The 21,914-nt window shown below is 35.0% G+C and overlaps 1 protein-coding gene across 1 annotated transcript in view; it reads left to right on the plus strand.

Annotated features, from left to right (window-relative positions):
* Positions 1-20,293, plus strand: part of Cth (cystathionine gamma-lyase) — a 25,052-nt gene extending 4,759 nt beyond the window's left edge. Inside the window, exons 3-12 of the mRNA XM_015490506.2 lie at positions 1,991-2,086; positions 4,856-4,965; positions 7,515-7,646; positions 10,812-10,869; positions 11,236-11,313; positions 12,594-12,746; positions 13,976-14,097; positions 15,885-15,937; positions 19,307-19,445; positions 19,717-20,293. Of these exons, the coding sequence (XP_015345992.1) occupies positions 1,991-2,086; positions 4,856-4,965; positions 7,515-7,646; positions 10,812-10,869; positions 11,236-11,313; positions 12,594-12,746; positions 13,976-14,097; positions 15,885-15,937; positions 19,307-19,445; positions 19,717-19,743 (968 nt within the window). The 3' untranslated portion in view covers positions 19,744-20,293. The remainder of the gene's footprint in view (positions 1-1,990; positions 2,087-4,855; positions 4,966-7,514; positions 7,647-10,811; positions 10,870-11,235; positions 11,314-12,593; positions 12,747-13,975; positions 14,098-15,884; positions 15,938-19,306; positions 19,446-19,716) is intronic.
* The last annotated feature ends 1,621 nt before the right edge of the window (positions 20,294-21,914 follow it).

Below are 21,914 nucleotides of genomic sequence, written 5' to 3' on the forward strand. Positions count from 1 at the left end.
GAAATATGTGTCCACTGCATATTTCCTCGCACACATTAACCATGGTAAGTGGAAATGGGGGGGGGGGCAGTTTGTAATATTACTAATATTATTATGTTCGACTCAGCTTATGCATTAATCTGAAGACATGAAGAAAAAGAATTCCATGAGTTAATAAAGTAAACCTAATTCTAAACTGTATTACATTACCTAAGAAATAAGCAATGAACCAGGCACAGTGGTACATGCCTATAATCCCAGCTACTAAGGAGGCTGAGGCAGGAGGATCACAATTTTGAGGCCAGCCTGAAGAACTTAGCAAGTCCCTGTCTCAAAATAAAATAAAAAGAGCTCGGGATGTAGCTCAGTGGTAGAGCATTTGCCTAGCATGTGAGGGGCCCTGGGTTTAATCCCTAGTATGACAATAAATAACAAGATACATAGATAGATGATAGATAGATAGATAGATAGATAGATAGATAGATAGATAGATAGATAAATGTGAAACAAGTTCTAGTTATCATTAAACAAGAAGGTATAAACAGATCCTATAAGTGCTCAGAGTTCAGATCTCAGCTCTACAAGAATAACTCCAAAAATAGGAGTTAGCAAAGCACCTCCACATAATACATTGTTAAAATTTTGCATAATACTCCTTTTACACATATGGCACCACAGAGTTCATCTTCATCTGGTCATTTTATTTAATCCTCAGGACTTACTTTGAGGAAAGTGAAATCAAATATTATAAGAACTCAGGAGCATCAAAACCAGAATTCAAACCTAAAATTTGAACATAGAATTTAATTAAGAAACCTATGTTTTTTTCTTTTTTCACCCAGTTCAGATAAAACATAACAAAAAAACTACCACTCTTCACACCTTTGTTTCTGATTTTGGAGTTCTCATATTAGCAATAATCATTTTTTAAAGTTTTATTGTGGTTTTTTTTCTTTTAGTTTGTTTGTATATGGTGCTGGGGATTGAACCCAGAGGCTCTTAACCACTGAGCAACATCCCCAGCACTTTTTAAAATATTATATTTGGAGACAGGGTCTTGCCAACTTGCTGAGGTTGGCTTTGAACTCGAGATCCTCCTGCCTCAATCCTCTTGCCTCAGCCTCCTGAGCTGCTGGGATTATACTCATGTATCACTGCACTCGGCCATCTCAGATTTCTGTAAGAAATTATTTCCTTCAAGGCTGGGCACAGTAGCACACCCCTGTAATCCCAGCGGCTCAGGAAGCTGGGGCAGGAGGATTGCAAGTTCAAAGGGTCTCTACAAAAGCAAGGTTCTAAGCAACTCAGTGAGACTCTGCCTCAAAATAGGGCTGGGGATATGGCTCTGTGGTCGAGTGCCCCTGAGTTCAATCCCTGGTACAAAAAAAAAAAAAAAAAAGAATTATTTTCTTCAAATGCTTCTTAGAAATGTTTTAATTAATATAGAATTGATGTAAGACAAAAGTATCTCGCCATATATATTTTATATATATATACACAATATATAATTGATATATTATTATAAATATATGATATAAATTCCAAGTGCTTCTAAATATTTGAATGTGACTCCTACAATATTATTACCATATTACCTATAATATATCTATATATAATTTATGTATAAGTTGAATATAATTTATCCATTTGTATATAGATATGTGTAATTTAAATTTTATTATTATTATTTTTTGCAGTTGTAGATAGACAGAATGCCTTTATTTTATTTATTTTTATGTGGTGCTGAGGATTGAACCCATGCTAGACAAGAACTCTGCACCTGAACTACAGCCCCAGCCCAATATATATGTAATTTAAAAGATATTTTGTTCTTGAAATAGGAAGGGGGATTTGTTATGGCATTAATCAGGGGACCTCTGGTGATTCAACAATGGTGGCTGGCCTTCTATCAGAAGAAAAAGGGACATAGAATAATGCAAGTAAATACTGTAGTTTTTTTTTAACCTGTAGTCTGCGTTGTCAGCTTACAGAAACTTGATTTTTATTTAAGGTTTGGCCTTTGCTTCGGGTTTAGCAGCCGCTATGACTATTACTCATCTTTTAAAAGCAGGAGACCAAATTATTTGCACGGATGATGTGTATGGAGGTAGGTAATCCATCTCATATAGTGTCAGCTAATAATGACATTATTTATTAATATAACAATATAATTTGTTAAAATATGTGATATAATAATATAAGAGAGATTGTCTAATAAAAGTTATACTGAAGCTACTAGAATGAGGATGTATGATTTCATCAACATTCAGACATATTCTGTTTTAGATATAATAGGTTTTTTTCCCACTTTTTTATTGGTGCATTATAGTGATACATATTGATATGACTTGTTGTTACATTTTTACATTGTTGTAAAAATGCTGTTATATTGTTATAATACACAATATAACAATAGAATTTGGCCAGTATCACACCCCCAGCATTTCTCCCTTCCTTCCCCACCTCCTACCCCCTCATCCCTTTTCTCTAATGATCTATCTCCCTTTGATTTTTAGGAGGTCCACCTCCACCTTCCTTTTTGCTTTTTCTCTTTCATTTTTGCACATGAGAGAAAACATATAACCCTTGGCTTCTGAGTTTGACTTGTTTCGCTTAACATGATGACCTGTAGTTCCATCCATATTCCTGCAAATGCCATAATTTCATTTTTTATTGATGGTTTAATAAAACTCATTGTGTATGTATATATATTTTCTTTATCTATTCATTTGTTGATGAACACCAAGCTGGCTCCATAACTTGGCTACTGTGAGTTGCACTGTTATAAACATTGATGTTGTATCACGTTAATATGCTGATTTTAGTTCTTTTGGGTAAATACCAAGGGGTGGGATCACTGGGTCATATGGTGGTTGCATGTCTTGAGGAACTTCCATACTGATTTCTATAGTGGTTATTCTAATTTATAGTCCCACCAACAGCATGAAATTGTTCATTTTTCTTCACATCCTCTCCAGCATTTTTTATTATTTACATTCTTGATGACTGCCATCCTGACTGGTGTGAGATGAAATCTTAGTGTAGTTTTGATTTGCATTTCCTTAATTGCTAATGATGTCGAAGATTTTTTCATGTATTTGTTGGCCATTTGTATTTCTTCTTTTGAAGTGTCTTTTTAATTATTTGTACATTTATTAATCAGGTTATTTGATTTTTTTTGTTGTAAAGTTTTTTAATTTTTTATATATTCTAGATATTAATCCTCTTGCAGAAAAATAGCTAGCAGAGATTTTCTCTTTCTGTGTGTTCTCTCTTCATATTCCTAATTGTTTCCTTTGCTGTGCAGAAGATAAACTTTCTAGAGAGAATGTTCTAGCATTATTTAATTTTTTTTTACCTGCAATGAAAGTGAACTATAACCTAGGTCATTTCAAAGAGTTCAACTCTACCCACCCTCTTCCCCTTTTATTTTCTTTTGGCTTTAGGGAATCTTTTGAAAAATTTGTTGAAAGATAGGGATCTCTTTTTTTTTTTTAATGTCTTTAAAACCACACCCAGTGTTTAGCATTTTACCTTTGCAGGGGGTGGGGTGGCGGTGTCTCACAGATTGGGACACCTTGAAGCCCATGCTTAGAATGGGCCAATTCCCAAGGGCTTACTTGTTGACTATTCAAGTGGTGCTGGGTGGGAGGAGAAGACAGTTTTGTTCTTACATTTAAGCAATACTGATTTTCCTTCTCTCTCTCTCTTTCTTTCCTTCCTTCCTTCCTTCCTTCTTTCTTTCGATTGAACGCAGGGTCTTGTACATGTGAGTCAAGCACTCTACCAACTGAGCTATATACTCAGCCCTCAAGACTGATTTCTGTGTTAAAAACAGCAAAGAATTTTGTAAATGTGCAAACAATTCCAAATGCTTCTAAATATTTGAAGATGTCTTCTGGAATAATATTATCATTATCTCTACCTCCTAGCTGAACAAAAAATTAAGTTTTTAAATTCTTTGAAGTAAGGGACTTGCCATGAGTAATCATTTTATCTTTCAGAAATTTGCATAGTGCTTTGTATTTTAATTTGGGTCCTTATACTAGTATGTTGAACTGATACTGTAGAGATTTCTTTGGTTACTATTATAGTGCATTACAAACAGGTAATAAAGTATAGTGCATGGCAAACAGGTACAAAATCCTTAAATTTTTAATAATTTTTTACATTCTCTTTCAGATTTCTAGGGTCATAACAAAAATGCAGTTTATCATTGATCTTTTTTTTTTTTTCGGTTGACTATCAATAATAGCAATTTTTCTTTAAATTTTGCATATGTAAAAAATCAAACCTAGAACAGTGTTTATAAAATACATTATTCTAAGCTGAATGATTTTTCTTGTTGTACTACAAAAAGCTAGTAGTTTGTCTTAAATTTTTAAAAAATTTATCTGTTAAAGCTTTTAGAATCACATAACAAAAACACTGGGAAAGTATAAAGAATAGTAACTAGTTACTTCCTTTTACTAAAGTGTAACCAGATTGAAAATGTATTTTGAACATTTTATTGACCTTGGTTCATTTCTTTTAGATTTGAGTACTAAGAAGAAATTGTACAAAATATATTGATGGTTCAGGGGTAAAATCACTTAATGTTTGAAGAGTAGAGATTGGATATTTTGAGGAATGTTTTCTGCTTCATGCCCTTTGTTATAGGTATCAAGTATATTTTATCTGACTCCTGAACCTCCAAAGTCCAAACTTAATATTCTGTGCTGTATTGGATAGCCAAAATGCTTACCTAACATACCTTTTAGTTGCATTTTTGTTGGTGATTAAAGGATCTTTAAATTTTTCAAGTGATTATACCTGTAAGAAATGAAATTCCTTTATATAATGCTCTTTCAATTTTTCTGATTCTCTCCTGCCTCAGGTACAAACAGGTACTTCAGGCAGGTAGCTACTAAATTTGGATTAAAGCTTTCTTTTGTTGATTGTTCCAAAACCAAATTGCTAGAGGAAGCAATTACACCAGAAACCAAGGTAATTTAACTAGTTTTCAGTTTTTTAAAATTTTTTTTAAAATTGTCAATGGACCTTTATTTTGCTTATTTATATGTGGTACTGAGAATGGAACCCAGTGCTTCACACATGCTAGGCAGTGCTTCACACATGCTAGGCAAGTGCTCTACCACTGAGCTACAACCTCAGCCCATAGTTTTCAGTTTTGTCTGCTTTCTCCGTGATGTCCTGTTTTCATCATTTCAGTTTATTAGAGAATATAATTTAAATTTGAATTAAAAGTTTTTTCAAACTAGGTCCTTTATTTCAAAAATTTTTCTTTGAAAGTAAAACTAGTATATTTATATGGTGAATTAAAATTATTAGAAGGGGGCTAGGGATATAACTCAACTGGTAGAGTGCTTGGTGCTTGCCTCCCATGTACAAGGCCCTGGGTTCATTCATTCATATATATATATGAAAAATTGACAAAATTAGCATAGACTGGCATCTCCCAGACACTATAGCATAATGATTAGGAATTCATACACAAATTCTAGAGTGGAATTCTAATTCTGATTCTCTATCATAATTGGTATGTTATTTAGGAAGATTATTTATCAAAATCTCTTTCTTCATTTGTAAAATGAAGATAATTGTATCTGCTTTATAGCAAGGTAGTTGTGAAAATTAAATGAGATAATGCAATGCTTGGTATAGTACCTGGATATGTGGTAATTACTAAAATTTTTCTTTGTATGAGCTGGGGAAGTAACATAGTGATAGAATAGTTGCCTAGCATGTATGAGGCCCTGAGTTCCATTTTCAGCACTGCAAGAATTAAAAAAAAAAAAAAATGCAAACGCATGCAGTTCTTAACTGAATTACCAAGCTAGTATTGGTAACAAGTATTCAGAGAGATTGGATTATAAGAAACACAAACCCTTAAGCACAGTGATTTTTCAGGGCTCTAAAGGATACTTTCTGCAAATAATAGAAGTAGAGAATGGGTCACAAGCAATCTTTAGCTTCCATCCTGGGAAGCTTGTGTGCTACCGGAAGGTGTTTTGTGCCTGAATGAATGGCAGATGTGATATTCTTTCTTGGGACCTCATTTATATTCTGTGTGAATAAAAGAAGGACCAGTGTCCTTTATTTATAAGTCAGTCTTTTCCCGCATTTTACTAAGGATTAAAAGGTTAGAATTGGACCCAAGATTATGTGGCAGTTGATGATAAAAAATGAAAATCTTTTTCATACAAATAATTTCTTTATCATTTAGCTTAGGAGTTTAGCTTTTGGTAATCAAGACTTTTTTTTTTTTTTTTTTAAAGGAACTTGTTTTTTTATCTTGTTGGAGAGAAAAGACACTTATTTAAATAGCTGGTTGAGTCTAAGAGAGGAAAGCAAATTATGAGTTATTCAGTTTCGTTCACAACTATATATATATATGGGTTTTTTACTGACTTGAATTAATATGTTTTCCCTTCTGAAATATCAGACTTGTCATTTGAAGTAGAATTTTAAAGTCCATGTAAAACCTACTTTATATATTTATTTACTTAGTTTTCATGTTTTAGTTTTGTTTTTTAATTATCTGTAGGAATAAAAAATTCTTACCCAGAAACCATTTTTATAGATATTTAAATAAATGAAGATTTTTTTTTATAGAATATGCATTAATTTACCTTACATTTTCTGTAGTGGAGTTTCAGAGTAGAAAATCTATTTAACCAGACCTCTACCCCATTTAACTATCAAGTGTCTATAATGTGCCTGAATTATGGTAGGTTTTAGGATACCCAGATAAATGTATTGCCTCCTTCTTAAGTGAGCTGTGACCAGATTGTCTGTTGTGCCTGTCATTTTTGTCCTTTAGTCTAAAGCCCATGCTGTTCCTCCAGTTTTAGGCACTTATTTTGTATAGTTTCTAGTGTGTATGGCATTATTTAAGTATTAGGGATATTTTTGGCATCGTAGGCATAATTCTTGTTAATGAAAATTCTAGTATACATATATTTTTTCTTACTTTTGCAATAGTAGGAATTGAACCCATGGTCTTGAGCATGTTAGGCAAGCACTGAGCTATATCCCCAGCCTTTTTTAAATTTTATTTTGAGATAAGGTCTTGCTATGTTGGCCAGGTTGGTCTCAAACTTGAGATCTTCCTGCCTCAGTCTCCTAAGTAGTTGGGATTAAAGGCCATATGCTTGGCTCTAGAATGTATTCTTAGTGAATCTGTTATTTGTCACTGAGAACAAAATTTCTAGACACTCAACTATGTCTTTGGAATAATCCTACTTCTTATGGAAAATTATTATAATAATTAACTTTAGTGCTTTTTTTCTGCTTAGATATATATATTGTCTCATTTGATCTTTTCACAAATTCTATATAAGATTAAGGTACAGGGTAAGTTACTTAGGTCTGGCCTTTCAAGAATTGTAGGAGAAGCTGATTCAGATTTGAGCCTTCCAACTTCATTGTCCATGTGTTTCCATTATCTAATATAGACTCCTCAATTGTTATATGAGATGTATGTTTGGGTAGTATATTTTTACAAACTATTGTTATGTACCAAATTATTTTAGATGGTTTGGATTGAAACCCCCACAAACCCTAACTTGAAGCTGATTGACATTGAAGTCTGTGCACATACTGTCCATAAGCATGGAAACATTATTTTGGTTGTGGATAACACTTTCATGTCGGCATATTTCCAGGTAAATGAAAATCAGTGTTTTGGGCCTGATGAGTAGATCACACTGATATCTATAGTTAGCAAAGGAAGGTAGAGTTGACATTAAAATCATTATTAAATTCATGAAATCTAATTGCAATTATTGATTAGGCAAAGAATTAAATTTGGATCTTTTCTACCATTAGTTAATATCATTTCAAACTTTGTATTATACCTGTGTTTTTAAAGAATTATCTCAATTAGAGCTTTCTGAGTCTCTTAGGATGGGTAAACTCTTTTTTTTTTTTGTTTATTTTTGCAATGTTGGGGAATGAACCAGGGCTTCCTACATGGTAGGCAATAGCTCTAACACTGAGCTATGTTCCCAACTCAGGATGTGTAAATAAAAAGAAAAGCTATACTCAATGACTTCTCAGTATGTCACATTTCTCCCTCTTCTTTCTTTCTTGTGTTTCTTCCCTCAGCATCATATAAACTATGCCTAGACCTGGGTATCTTTAACTTACTTGTATTAGAAATTTCTACTTCGTCTGTTTTACATTTTATGTTTTATAGTGTTCCTGTCTTAGTCTGTTTGGGCTGTTATAACAAAATACTGTATTGGATGACCTATAAACAGAAATTTATTTCTTGTAGTTCTGGAGGCCAGGAAGTCCACAAGCAAGGCACCAGCACATTCAGTGGGTGGTGAGGGCCCACTTTCTTCTGTATCCCCACAGGGTAAAGAACCCAGGCAGCTCTCTGGGGCCTACCTCATGAAGACACTAATTCCGTTCATAAATGGTGTGGCTTTAGAACGAATCACCTTCCAAAGCCCCCTTCCCCATCACATTGGTGATTAGGTTTCAACATCATACTTTTGTGGGGTCACAAACATTCAGGCCATAGCAGCTCCTTTTAAATTATCTTTTTTTCCCTGCTTATCCCTTTTCATTTATCTTTCTCTCAGCACAATCCTTCATACATCCTCCATTCCTTTCCCTTTTTTCTGTCCTCCTTCTGCCCAGGTTCTTTCTTTTCTATTTTGTTATTTTTGATGGATCATCTTGAGGTGTCTCTGCTGACAACTTGCCTGCCTTCTCCCCATGTGTTCTCCCTCCCTTTCCTCTGAGTACCTATTTTCTGTCCTTGTAAAGAGTGACTTTTTCCTTGTTCTTCTCTTCCTGATTGTACCTTATTGTACTTAGGCAGCTGTTTGTAAATTTCCACTGTTAATGACATTTCCCACTGATTGTTTTGGTCCCCACAATTGACTTGGACTGCTACCTCCATGTGACTGGCTAGCTGCCTAAGCAGTTTGCATAAACCTGTTCTTCATTGTATTTTATATATATATATAATTTTTTTTTTAGTTTTTTAGTTGTAGTTGGACACAATATCTTTATTTTATTTATGTATTTTTATGTGGTGCTGAGGATTGAACCCAGCACCTTGCACGTGCTAGGAGAACACTCTTCTGCTGAGCCACAACTCCAGCCCCAATTCATTGTTTTCTTTGAAGTTGCTACCATGTTTTATTTTTCTTTCCTGAAACATATCTGGCTGCATTGCATTCAGATAGATTCATGGGTTTTCTACCTTTGGTTCCTGATAAATCTCTTGGCATCATCTGTCACAAGTGATTTTCAGTCTTGCATTAGTTTATCCCAACACATGTGCCTTCTACATTAGACAAGTTAATACACTCTGGGATCATTTTAGCTAAGTCACAGCATGTCCTGTGTATTCTCAAAGAAATTGCATGAATTTTTCAGCCTGACCCTGCCCAAGTTACTCATGAGACCTAGCCCACTTTCTCCTATGACTAATCACCAAAATAAGTCCAATTTTTCTACCTTTCTGAAGGCCACATCACGTTCTTCATGCTAAGGATTGGCCTTTGCTTCATTGCACTTTGGATTCATTGTAGAATTTTTCAGAAATTGCACCATCCTGAGGTAGCCACACACATTGGTTCCATAAAGCAAATCTCTTTTTAAAAAGGTCCTCTTACTGTCTTACCTTCAAAAAAAATGAATATGTTCCTTTCTTCTTTGCTTTTTGTCTTTTGGATATTCTGTAAGTTTCAAATAAAGCAAAATGAACATATCAGTATGAAGTTTCAGAATAGCACCTCTGGAGTGAGTCCTGGCTCTATTATCTTATCTGAATGATCAATCTTTTTTTCTTAGTCCCTTTTCCTCATAAGTTCAATGAAAACCATAAAGATACTGATTTTATTAAGTTAGGTAAAGTATTTTGTACAATATTTCACTGGGTTATATAAAGTATTTATCATGGTTCTTGTGACATTGATGTTAGGCATTTGTTTTTATTTTTTTCTTCTTTGTTGGCCATAATGATGATAGAATGTTAGAACTAGAAGACAACTTAACATCATCTCTGATCTCTTCGCTCTACAGATGAGCAAACTCAAGTACAGAATGCTTTGAATGATACCTTGCATTCTTTTTTTTGAATCACTTTAAATGAAAACATCCCACATCTACCCATAATGATACCTCCCAAACATCAAACAACTCTAATGAGGTCAAAACACATTCATACACTTTTATGTTAAAGAAAATGTACATGGAAAGATGTTGATAATGTATTATTTATTAGTAAGTCAAAAATAATTTTAATGATAAAAAAATGCATTTTAAGATTACCTGATTAATTTGCATCTGGATTAGCCAGAAGAAAATTCAAACAAATTTCTTTATAAAGTGACTTTCTCTTTGGTAAAACTGCTATAATAAAAGAATAATTAGGAGTCAAGATCATGACAAAGCAAGTGTCAGTAACCTCAGCATATCTCATAAGGTTATAATGGTTAAAAATCTAACTAGGTTAGTTTATATTTACTTGACATAAACACATATTTTATGTGTTTGTCAATGTCTCTACTATAAGTGATAAATTTAAGGGTCAGTCAGCAACTGCTATGAAGAAACAGGCTGACCTGGGTCTATCTGCTATTAGCAGGAAACTTGTGCCTTCAGGTTCCATTTTATGTGCATTTGGTGTGAACGAGTCAAAGGCAAAATAATAGCATAGATCCTGGAAATTTTAAGGTGTACATATTTTTGCAAAGTTAGTATTGATTAGAATGAGACTGGGATTAACAATTGTAAATAGACAATATATTCAAATGGTTTCTCATTTAAAATAAAAATTTAAAAACCCAAACTTCTGTTTCTTTCAGCGGCCTTTGGCTCTGGGAGCTGATATTTGTATGTATTCTGCAACAAAATACATGAATGGTAAGATAAGCAGTTCACATTTGCTTATTTATTTTCATTAGCAGATGAAAATAGCATAGGGCTGTTGGTCTTTGTTTTTTTCCAATCTATGTAGGCTTTATCTGTGACTTCTGTAGAAAGAAAAAAAAAAGTGTTGCTTGGATATAGGATTTATACAGACAAAATTATGTTTGTGATTCATGAGGAAAGGATTAAGATTTACTATATAAGATTATGCTTTTATCCTGTTTGCAGCTTGAAAAGAAATACTTTGTTTTTATTTTATAGGACAAAACCTTGAGAGTTTTTTCGAGGGAAAGTTACATTTTGGAAATAATTAAAAAAATAGACATAAATTTTTATATAAAAGTTTTGGTTTTGTTTTAGGCCACAGTGATGTTGTAATGGGCATAGTGTCTGTTAATTCTGAAGACATCCATGATAGACTTCGTTTCTTGCAAAATGGTAAGTGTTAAAAAGCCTGAGCTGGGTGCAGTGGTGCATGCCTGTAATCCCAGAGACTTGGGAGGCTGAGGCAGGAGGATCATGAGTTCAAACCCAGCCTCAGCAACTTAACAAGGCCGGAAGCAACTCAGTGAGACCCTGTCTCTAATAAAGTACAAAAAAGGGTTGGGGATATGGCTTGGGGTTGAGCATCCCTGGGTTTTTTTTTTTGATACCAAAAAAAAAAGAACCTGGATTTCCTTGTAAGCTATCAGTGACTACATTTTATGTATGTTTGCATTTCCATGAAATATTGTGAAACATTTAGAAAGAAAAATTCTGATTGTTACAGGAAAGAAGAAAAAAATGGGTTTATAAAAATACTATAATTATAGCATACTATGTATAGTATGTATAACATGATACAGAAAATGAATTTTGTTATTTTCATATCCACGTTAATTTTAATCATAATTTGTTAAAGCCCAAGTAAATTTTAGTTTCAAGAGTTAATGGATTTTATTTTCTTAAACAAAGCAAAACAAAATATTTGAAATGTTGGCTTTTATGTTCTATGCCTTTTATATATATGGAATGAATGGTTAATTTTAAATAGTATTCATGTATACGCTCACATTTTTCAATAGATAGGTCTAAACCCCAATTCCAGTTGAATAGTATTTTAGTTATCTCAAGTATGAATGAAGATTTAACCATGTTAGTTTGAGAGATACAGACATAATTAAGAATAAAAATGCCCTTTTAGGAAACAGGCAAAAGGGGCATTGAAGAGAAAAGCCAAGATATTACTTGATAAATGGCCATTTATTTGTAAAATGTAGGAATGAGGTGTGTAATCTGTAGGCATGTGATATTATAGGCTGTTTTACATGAAGCCTAAAGAGGATATTGGTAGGATGTTCAGTAAAAATTACAATTGAACTATTTTTTCTATATGTTGTAATAATCTTTCAAAGCAATATTAGGGTAAACAATGTACAGTATGTCATGTCATTAAAATCACAGGAATTTTTCTTTATATTTTCAAAAGTTTACATTATTGTGGTTTTACTTAATTTATAGGACATTTATTTCCCCTCTCATTATAAAGCACCTTTCCCTAAGTATATTTTATGTTTCATTGTCATGATTCTGAATTTAACATTGTAGTTTTCTGCCTAAAAATGCAAACATTGAGCTTCATAGCTAACTTCTCAGATTCACTATAATGAAAAGTAGGGAAAGAGAATTTTCTAGGCCCTACCCTACTTTCATGCTAATCCAAGATGTGTTCATTTTAGCTCTTGGAGCTGTTCCATCTCCTATGGACTGTTACCTCTGCATTCGAGGCTTGAAGACACTACAAATCCGAATGGAGAAGCATTTCAAAAATGGAATGGCTGTTGCCCAATTCCTAGAATCTAATCCCCGAGTAGAAAAAGTTATTTATCCTGGTATGTGAATCTGGTTCCTAAGCAGATATGTTTATGCCAGAACTAGTATCCTGTTTATGTAATAGTTGTTTGTAAGTTAGGTGCATGTGTATATTTTTGTGTTGTTTGTTTATTATTGAATGCTGCTGTGTCAGGCTCTTTGGTGGGTCTAATAGGGAATAAACAGACTTGACCTCTGGCCATGAGTTACCTATACTCTAGTGATGCTTGGGCGTTAAGAAATTAGTCTTACAGACTAGATGGTTCTGCTATGGTCTTCAGCTTTTAGGGCTTGTGTGTAACTATTCCAAGATCACAATATTGTACTTTTTTCATTGATTTATTCATAAACTTGACAGTATAGTCTTTAGCACTAGCTCAGCTTAGCTTTAATCTGATAGAGGTTTGTCCCATTCAGTCTTGATGCTTATGCCCCACAATTCCCCTGAGATTTTCTTACTTCTTTTTCTGAATTCCTTCACCCTTTTCAGAATCTAGAAAAGCTCATGTAGAATTGACACAATGTCATCTTTGAATTTATTTTACCAGATTTTAAACAGTGGTATTGTTAAATAAATAGTTTTTGTAAGATATTTTGAGGCATCTAGTAATGTAGTCATGGGTATACAGGACAATTCAGATTTTGTCCCCAAGGACAGATAATCCAAGGTAGAAATATATATGTGAGATTAAGTGTCCCCTCTGTACTTTTGTAAAGAGCTGTTGACAGTGTTCATCTTGAATTCAGAGAGGAAGAAGAATTTTGCCCTGAAAAATGGGTAGCATTTATTAAAAGGGCTTGAACAAGGTATTTCAGATTCAGTTGACAAATTATTTTAAATTACCAACCATGATCCACAATTTGCTAAGAAATGGGATCCAATTATTAAAAAAGAAATGGATTTGCCTTCATGGAGCTAATCTGGTGGATAAGACAGATATTCATCAAGAAATTACAGAAGGATGTAATTAAATAGGGAAGTCCAGTTTAAAGTGACAGGATGTACAAAGGTCTGGAGATTAAAGGGAGTGCTGGCATAGAGAGGGCTGGTGTGACTAGAGCATGGATAGGACAGAAAGATGTATGTCAGTGCAAAGCTGGAAAGGTGGATGTGGGCCAGAACAGTAGTCAGATATGAAGATGGCATTAACACTTATTTGCAGATTACTGAATTGTCAGTGAAAAATTTTTCCCTTTGAAATTATGTTTGACTCTAAAATAAGACTTTTATCATACCTTGTGATTACAGGTTTGCCCTCCCACCCACAGCATGAGTTGGCAAAGCGCCAATGCACAGGTTGCTCAGGGATGATCACCTTTTTTATTAAGGGCACTCTTCAACATGCTGAGACTTTCCTTAAGAACCTAAAGGTAAAGTTTCAAAGCAGGTTTTTAAATGGGGAGGTAAGACCTCCTTACAGTAGGTCCTTATCTTTTACTTTAGGTTTTGAAGCTGTAGGTCACACCCCCAAGCCTCTTTATCACGAAATGCATAGGGTTGAAAATGATGTAGACAAGAGTCCATAGCATCTGGATATATTCATTTCCTTAACTCTGCACACCCTATCATTAATTCTAGAGGGATAGAATATTCCCATGCATTGGTTTACAAATGTATTTAAAGGTGAACCCTTCTTCAAATGAAATACTCTGTGACAATTGCACAAAGGCTGTTATGAAGTCCCCCTTACAAATGGCCTGCACCTCCCAGGCTGGAGGTAAGAGGATGCCTAAGGTGAGGGAAGAAAAGGACTTTGTCTAACTTTCACAAAGGCAGGAGTCTCTCAGGAGCCATGAATGCACTGTGCTTACCTTGACCTCATGGAATAATGGACTTTGATGGTTTAATGCCACAGAGTTATTGAGCAGATTGTAGCCAGATTAATCAAAGCTCTGCAGATGTCTCAAATCTGTCCATCTCTAAAATTAGAAGATATTTTGAATTTAATAGTTATGAATGTAAAAATATTTGTAAAATTAAGCCAGGTTTGTTGATTCTCACTTTGGTACCAGTTGTTCAGGAGGCTGAAGTGGGAGAATCATTGGAGCTCACAAGTTTGAGACCATCCTGGGCAATGTACCAAAAACTCCATCTCCAAAAAAGGAAAAAAAATTGTAAAACTCTATGAAACTTTGACACTTTGTCCATTTTGTGTTGCTAAAACAAAATACTCGAAGCTGGATATAAAGAAAAGAGGTTGATTTAGTTAATAGTTACGAAGGCTCAAAGTACAAATCAGATGGCCCCATGGATTTGGCCTTGGGTGAGGGCTTAGTGGCAGATAGTATTGTGCGTGGGAGTGAGAGATCACATTGCCAGGTGGGAAGCAAAAAGCCATTTGGGGATCAGGCTTGCTCCTTTTTAAAAAAAAAAAAAAAATTTTTTTAAAAATATCTTTATTTATTTATTTTTTATGTGGTGCTGAGGATCAAACCCAGGGCCTTATGCGTGCTAGGCAAGCTCTCTACCACGGAGCCACACCCCAGCCCCCAGGCTTGCTCTTAAAGTAATTTGCTCTTACAAGAACCAACTCAAAAAGAACTACCTGATTTAGCAGTGCCCTCAGTGACCTAACACCCTCCCCCTGGGCCCAACCTCTTAAAGGTCCCACTGACACACTGAGGACCATGCTTCCAATGAGTTAACCTTTGGGGGAAAAAACCACACCAGGGACCAAGCATCCAGTATATAAACCTTTGGGAACAAACCATGCACAAACCTAAATCTGAGTTTTCCCCCTACTCCAATAGGGAGATAAATGAATGTATTCATTTAATAAGTGATACATATTAACAAGTGTGTATACCTTGGCAGGGTTTTTGAGATTTTTATTTAAAGGGTAGTCTCAGAGCTGGATCCAAATGTAATCATTCTGAAGTTTTAGAGCTCATGTTAAATTAATATAATATAGGAAATTCACTTTAGTCAGCTTTTAATGTCTTAGAATTTAAACATAATATATCTAATCCATGATGTCATTGTTAATAGACTTTATTTTCATTTATTTCTCTAAGTTTCTTACCCAATATGTATTTTATTCATAATCACCGCCATTCCCCATCCTCCTTATACAAGGTCCAGTTCATTAAAAACGTTAACTATTAGATTTTAGTATTTTTATTTTGAAAGATCTAAATTTATATTTGTTTTTTTAAAGTTATTTGCTCTTGCTGAAAGCTTGGGAGGATACGAAAGTCTTGTTGAGCTTCCGTAAGTATATTTTTTATTTTTCTCAGTGATTAATTTAATTTTAGTGTTTGACACTTGGTTTACCTATGTTGCCCAGGCTGATCTTAAACTTCTGAACTCAAGTGATCCTCCCATCTCAGTCTGGGATTATAGGCATGTGCCACTGAGATCAGCTCTCAGTATTTAAAATTTAAATCAGTTTTCATGGTTGTCTGGAAATGGAGTTTGACAAAATCAGGAATAAAATTAAAGATATTTAATAGTAAGAATTGTATAGCACTCACCAATCAGAATGAACTGTACCTTGGTCAGGATGGAGGCCCTGACAAAATCTCATGATAGGCAACTTATCAGTGAGCTATGTCCTCCCAAATGATGCTTCCTTCACTGTGTTGCCTGAAGGAGATTCCAGCAGTCATTTTATCCAACCTGTTTTAACCCCACCTGCCTTGGAAGGGAGTTTGGGAACTTTGTCCTGGAAAAGCTGTTATCAAGGCTCCTTGGGAGATAGAATGTGTTTCTGTTGAAACTCCTCCACACCCTTGTTTGTCAGAGAAGAGCCCTGCTAGATACTGCCAAATCTGTTTCTTTTCTTCCCTCTGTAGGGTAAACCTTTAATGGTTCCATGTAGTCTGTAGGATATATATAAACTCTGACCTGATACTCCAGGTCTGTCACCATCTGAGAAAATTAAAAAAAATTCATCTATTTTATCAAAGTACCTGAGGATATTAGAGTAGGAAGTAGATTAAGATATTGCAGTGCAACAGCTTAGGAAACAAAGACCCCACTAAGTTTAGCTAATTTACTCAAATGTCACATAGGAATATGTTGACGACTTCACTCTTGAGGCTTTGCATCAAAAATAGTGAAGGGAGATAGAAGGAGTCTGCATTTGGATTTAAGATTTGTTTTCACCAGATACTTAACCATTAAGCATCTTCTTTTTTTTTTAATCCATGAAATAACTAAAGTACTTAAGTAAGGGGTTAATAATTAAAGCATTGATTCTTATTTATTGATTACCTGTCCCACCAAGCATTTCTAAGCTATATTTTACCTTTATTATATATTGCTGTGACCTTATGTTGTAATTATTACAAGGGTAAGTCAACATCATTACCTAGCAATTTTCAGCTGTTCTCAATACATGTGGTTGGTTTTTGTGTTTTAATATTTATACACATTTGTGGGATAACTGTGCCTGGAAGCATTATGTACTTATATATATTGAGAAATGTCAGGGATTACCAACATTTAGACATATTTCCTGCCTTCTTGTGGTAGTTCACTGTTGGAGGAATAGTTAAAAAAAAATCTCAAAATTAAAAAATGAAAATGCTCAGATAACGATTTGAAATAATTCAGTTAACCCAACTTTATTAGTAGTCTTTTAAGAAGATGCCTGCTAGAAAGTCTGGATGCACAAGAGGGCACACTCCACACATAAAATTAGTGTATTTTTCACAGTAATAAAATGTGTATTACTTTAAGGCTCCCTTCTTAAAAATAGATGTTTCCTGATTTATTTAGGGATTCGGTTTAAAGTTGCTTGGCCCACAGACACTGCAGCTTAGGCCACAACTGCATGCCAGTGGACAAGTGAATTTAGGTCAGGGCTTGTCTGTTCTACCAACCCATTCTGTGCCTCCCCACACTGCGGAGACTAGAGCAGCATTGCAATCAGGAATTCAGGAAGAGGAGCCACAGTGTGCTGGGTTGGTCTCCCAGCCTAGCAACACTTTTTTTTTTTTAATTGATCCTAGCAACACTATTAACTGTGGGGCCTTAGAAAAGTTATGCTTCCTCTCTAAATCTCAATTTCCTAGTTCCTAGGGTTGCTATGAGAACATGGGGGAAAAAAATCCCTAAGCTAGTCGTCTTAGTTCATATTAAGTACCCAATAAACATTAATGATTACTATGAGTTCTTTTTATTAGGCATCTACTACATTCCAGGTACTTACAGATATTCTGTCACTTATTGTCTGAGATAGAGCTTTAAGATAGGTATTATAATCAGGTTTTGTCCATTTTTTTTTTAACCAAAAATGACTTACCATGCAAACCCGCCTCATGGTAAACACACAGTAGGTGCTATCTATTATTATTTCAGATAAAGAAATAAGTGGTGAGTACAGGTAACTTTTACAGGGTCAAGCCAGTGTATGGAGAGGATAATATTCATACCCATGTTTACTGGTCTCTGAGACCTAAGTTCTTATTTCCATACCTGCATTTCCTTCTAAGGAATTAATAACCTGCCAGGGGAGAACATTTTAAGGATGATGCTTGTGTGTACAAAGCTTGTTAGAGTGAACTTCATTTACTCCCAAGAATTTGTTTCCATGGGTCTGAACTGAGATAGGAGAAAGCAACTTAGACACAGATTTTGCTGGTGGTGTTTAGGCAAGGGAAGAGTATCAGTGGCAACATTTGTACTGGGGCCAAATAAGACTCTAAGTCTCTCCTCCATGGTACCTAATCCATAAAGATTTCTCCCTCCTGAACTCCAGCAGTCCTTTTGTCTATACTTGTTTGGTATTCTTGGTAGGTTATTTTGTTTTGTGAATTATCATAGTCTTTATCTCTTGCTTTATTATCTCCGATAAAGAAAATAACTCATTGTTCTTGGTTTTCAATTCTTCCTACAGTGCTTGACACATAATAGATGCTTTATTGTACCCATATTGATAATGATGATGAGTTTCTAGTTAGTTTGAAATATTCTTCAGGTCCTCTATGTCCTGGGTTACCTGTTGGAATTCCTGATGCTCAATGATTGCCTTTCCCTGATCTGCCTCAGAAGGGCCAGTTCTAGATTGATCCATTGATTGATCTGGAGGAAATTAATTCTTGTAGGCTCTTGGTCCAAGTGGCCTCTTAAAAGTAGCAGGTTGGATATGGAGTATGGGACTAGTGGTCAAAACCTCATTCAGGCAGTGTTCAAATCTGCATGCTGTAGGCTAGCATCTCCCTCCTGTATGGGTGTGCTTAACTGGTACTTCTTTCAGCGTCTATTTTGCCTGTGTCTTACCAATGGTATAAATAGGATTTAGAAATCTTGCTTTTCACTTGATAATTTTTCTTCTTTTCCTCCTCCTCTTCCTCCCTCTCCTTTTCTTTGCCTGTGGAAAGTTTTGAGGGTATAAAAAATTTGATGTTTGGAGCAGAAAAAAAAATGGAAGGTTAATTGTAATATATAAGACAGAAACATGGGTACTCTCACTTCTCCCAGGTACACTATGCCAGGAGTTCTGAGTCTTTTTTCCACCTTCCTTTTTAAATAAAATTCTAGCTTGCTTGAGAAAGAAAAAAAAAAAAAAAGACAGAAATGTGCTTCCACTGATATAATATAGTGATCAAAAATTTTTCTCATGTCTTCTTCCAGGGCAATCATGACCCATGCATCAGTGCCTAAGAATGACAGGGATATCCTTGGAATTAGTGACACACTGATTCGACTCTCTGTGGGCTTAGAGGATGAAAAAGACCTGCTAGAAGATCTAGATCAAGCTTTGAAGGCAGCAGTAAGTTTTACTAGAAAGAGAGAGAGAGAGAGAGACTGTGTGTGTGTGTGTGTGTGTGTGTTTAATCTTGGAGCAGTGGTCACTGTCTTTACCAAGAGTGGGTTCACAGAATTCGAAATATTTTCTCTTCCTATAATACACAGGGTGGATAAATGTGGGGAAAACTCAAAGTGCCGATTTAAAGGGTGATAGTATTCAGAAGAGATTTCTCACGGAGAAGTCTTTGCTATAGGTTTAATAATGTATTTTTCTTGTGCACTGTTTAATATAGCACCCTTCAAGTGGAAATTGCGACTAACATTCCAGAACTGCATTTAGAAGCTGCTTGCTGAGAAGATCAAATCCTTTGAGTAATTGAACAGACCATTAATGTGCCTTTGCAGAATGTTTAAATGAAATTTTAAGGTACTGGATGATCTTTCACTGTAACCTTTTAGGGAATCTTCCTTGTTAAAAGCAGTTTTCTGTACATCTTATTGTAACTAACAGGTCAATTCTGTTCATATTTTGTTAATATTGCTATATATATGCCTCTGAAGGAAGTGAGATTTGTGGGGCTTTTGGGGATCATGTTCTTCTTTTCAGAGCCTAAGATTTATTTTGATCATGTTTACAATATAATGGTAATTCACTTTTGATGTTTTATGAAGAAGTTATTAAATGAATGTTCTTAAATCAAGCAAGATATTTTTGCATATTGTTGAAAAGAGCATTCTAAGCAATGGTTTACGTTTAATTGCCATAGCCAAAAATTAAATACTTGAAAAGTCTACTGTGAAATCTACTGATTTAAGGTTGTACTTATTACTCTTTATTTTTTTTAAAATAAATCTAATTATCAAATCCCATTGTGATATTCCTGTGTTGTGTGATATCAATCTGTATTCCAGGGTCCTTTTAATCCCTAATGACTGCTCTTAAAGGTTCTCTTACATTAATTTTTAGAAACTTAATAGAATAAATATCATTTATTCTGTAATAATTAAATTCTGTACATAAAAGTGGCAGGTTAAAGGCCACTGTTATACTTTTTTATATTTTAATGTGAAATAGCAAATTTATTGAACCAAAGAAACGTATGTTTTAAAACATTATCTTACAAATTAAGTGCAGAGTCAACAAGTTATTGTCAATAGGCCACAAGTCAAACAATTAGATTAAATTTTTAAAAATTGTTTTTATGCTGAAGGCTTTCATTCCTCTCACCATTTGTTTCAGTTGGAGAAAGGGTATCATAGAACCTGATGAATAGTAATAATGCTGGGTAGGAGGAGAATACATAAGAACACACATTCTCCCGTATTGTCGGCATTCTGAATTACTGTGTTCATACAGCTTGGAAATTCTGTCTTTACAGGCAGCAGGAATTTGAGGCAGATCATATCTCACTGTGGTTTCTGGCACATCTGATTCCTGCCACCTTAGGAGTGAGGGCTATGGAAATAAACAAAGACCACCCAATGAGAAAAACCAAAGGCATTTTTCTTCAGAGCTTTTAGTAAACAGGAAGTCTGTCGATGTCACTTGTGTTTTGGTAGAAACTCAAAGGCAGGCAGAAGTGTGAAGGTGCAACAGAGGAAAGCTTGGCAGTGCAAAAGAGGCAGTGCTTCAGGTGTGTGCTGCTAGGAGTGGAAGCTGGAGGGGGCTAACTAGAAGCAAGCATCACTGTGATTAGCTAGGGGTGCATTTTTTACTTTCTCTGGTTGATCTTAAACTGGACATAGGGACAACCATTAGAGAAACTATCAATTATCAGTTAAGTCCTGGACATTTGGGTCTGTTAATTCAATTATTGCTTAGCCTACTGGATTGTAGCTAGAGATAGCAATCCGGTTTACCCCAGGCTGACTTTTTGGATTGTTTATTGTAGATAATGTGTTTGATTCCCTGGGCAGGTGGGCCACAGTTCCATTTGACACATATGGTTTGGCCATTGTCTGCATATTCAGTGTCTCAGGGGTTCTGGGAGTACTGAGTGACTACTACTGTGTTAGGGGTTTTCCAGGGTAACAGAACCCACAGGGAGGTGAGGTGTGTCTCATGGGATCCTGAGGGCTGGAAAATCTGGATCCCATGAGTGAGAGAGTGAGATTAATACCACACCAAGCCTGTGGGTACTATCAAAAGTAGGCACACAGCATCATGTGAAGTAAAACAAGCTTATTTATTTTTCTTGTATCTGAGAGCTTATTCATAACTGACTTCCAGCTACTTTCAATTTACACGATAAAAGAAACAATTTACAATGTACAATGCCCCTGGGTTCAATCATTTTTATTAACCAAGTGATATGGCACAATCACAGAAGCACACAGAACCTTTTCTCTGGAGAAGATAAATTATACTTATCCTTTCTTATTCAGTGGTATAAACTTAATTGAATAAATATCACAGTGTCCTTCGACAGTGCCTTCAACATTTTTTTTTCAGTGAATTCTGTTATGGGTAGGGTGGATAAAATGACCCATT

Source organism: Marmota marmota, unplaced genomic scaffold (assembly GCF_001458135.2).
Source record: "Marmota marmota marmota unplaced genomic scaffold, marMar, whole genome shotgun sequence".
NCBI classification, from domain to species: Eukaryota; Metazoa; Chordata; class Mammalia; order Rodentia; family Sciuridae; genus Marmota; species Marmota marmota.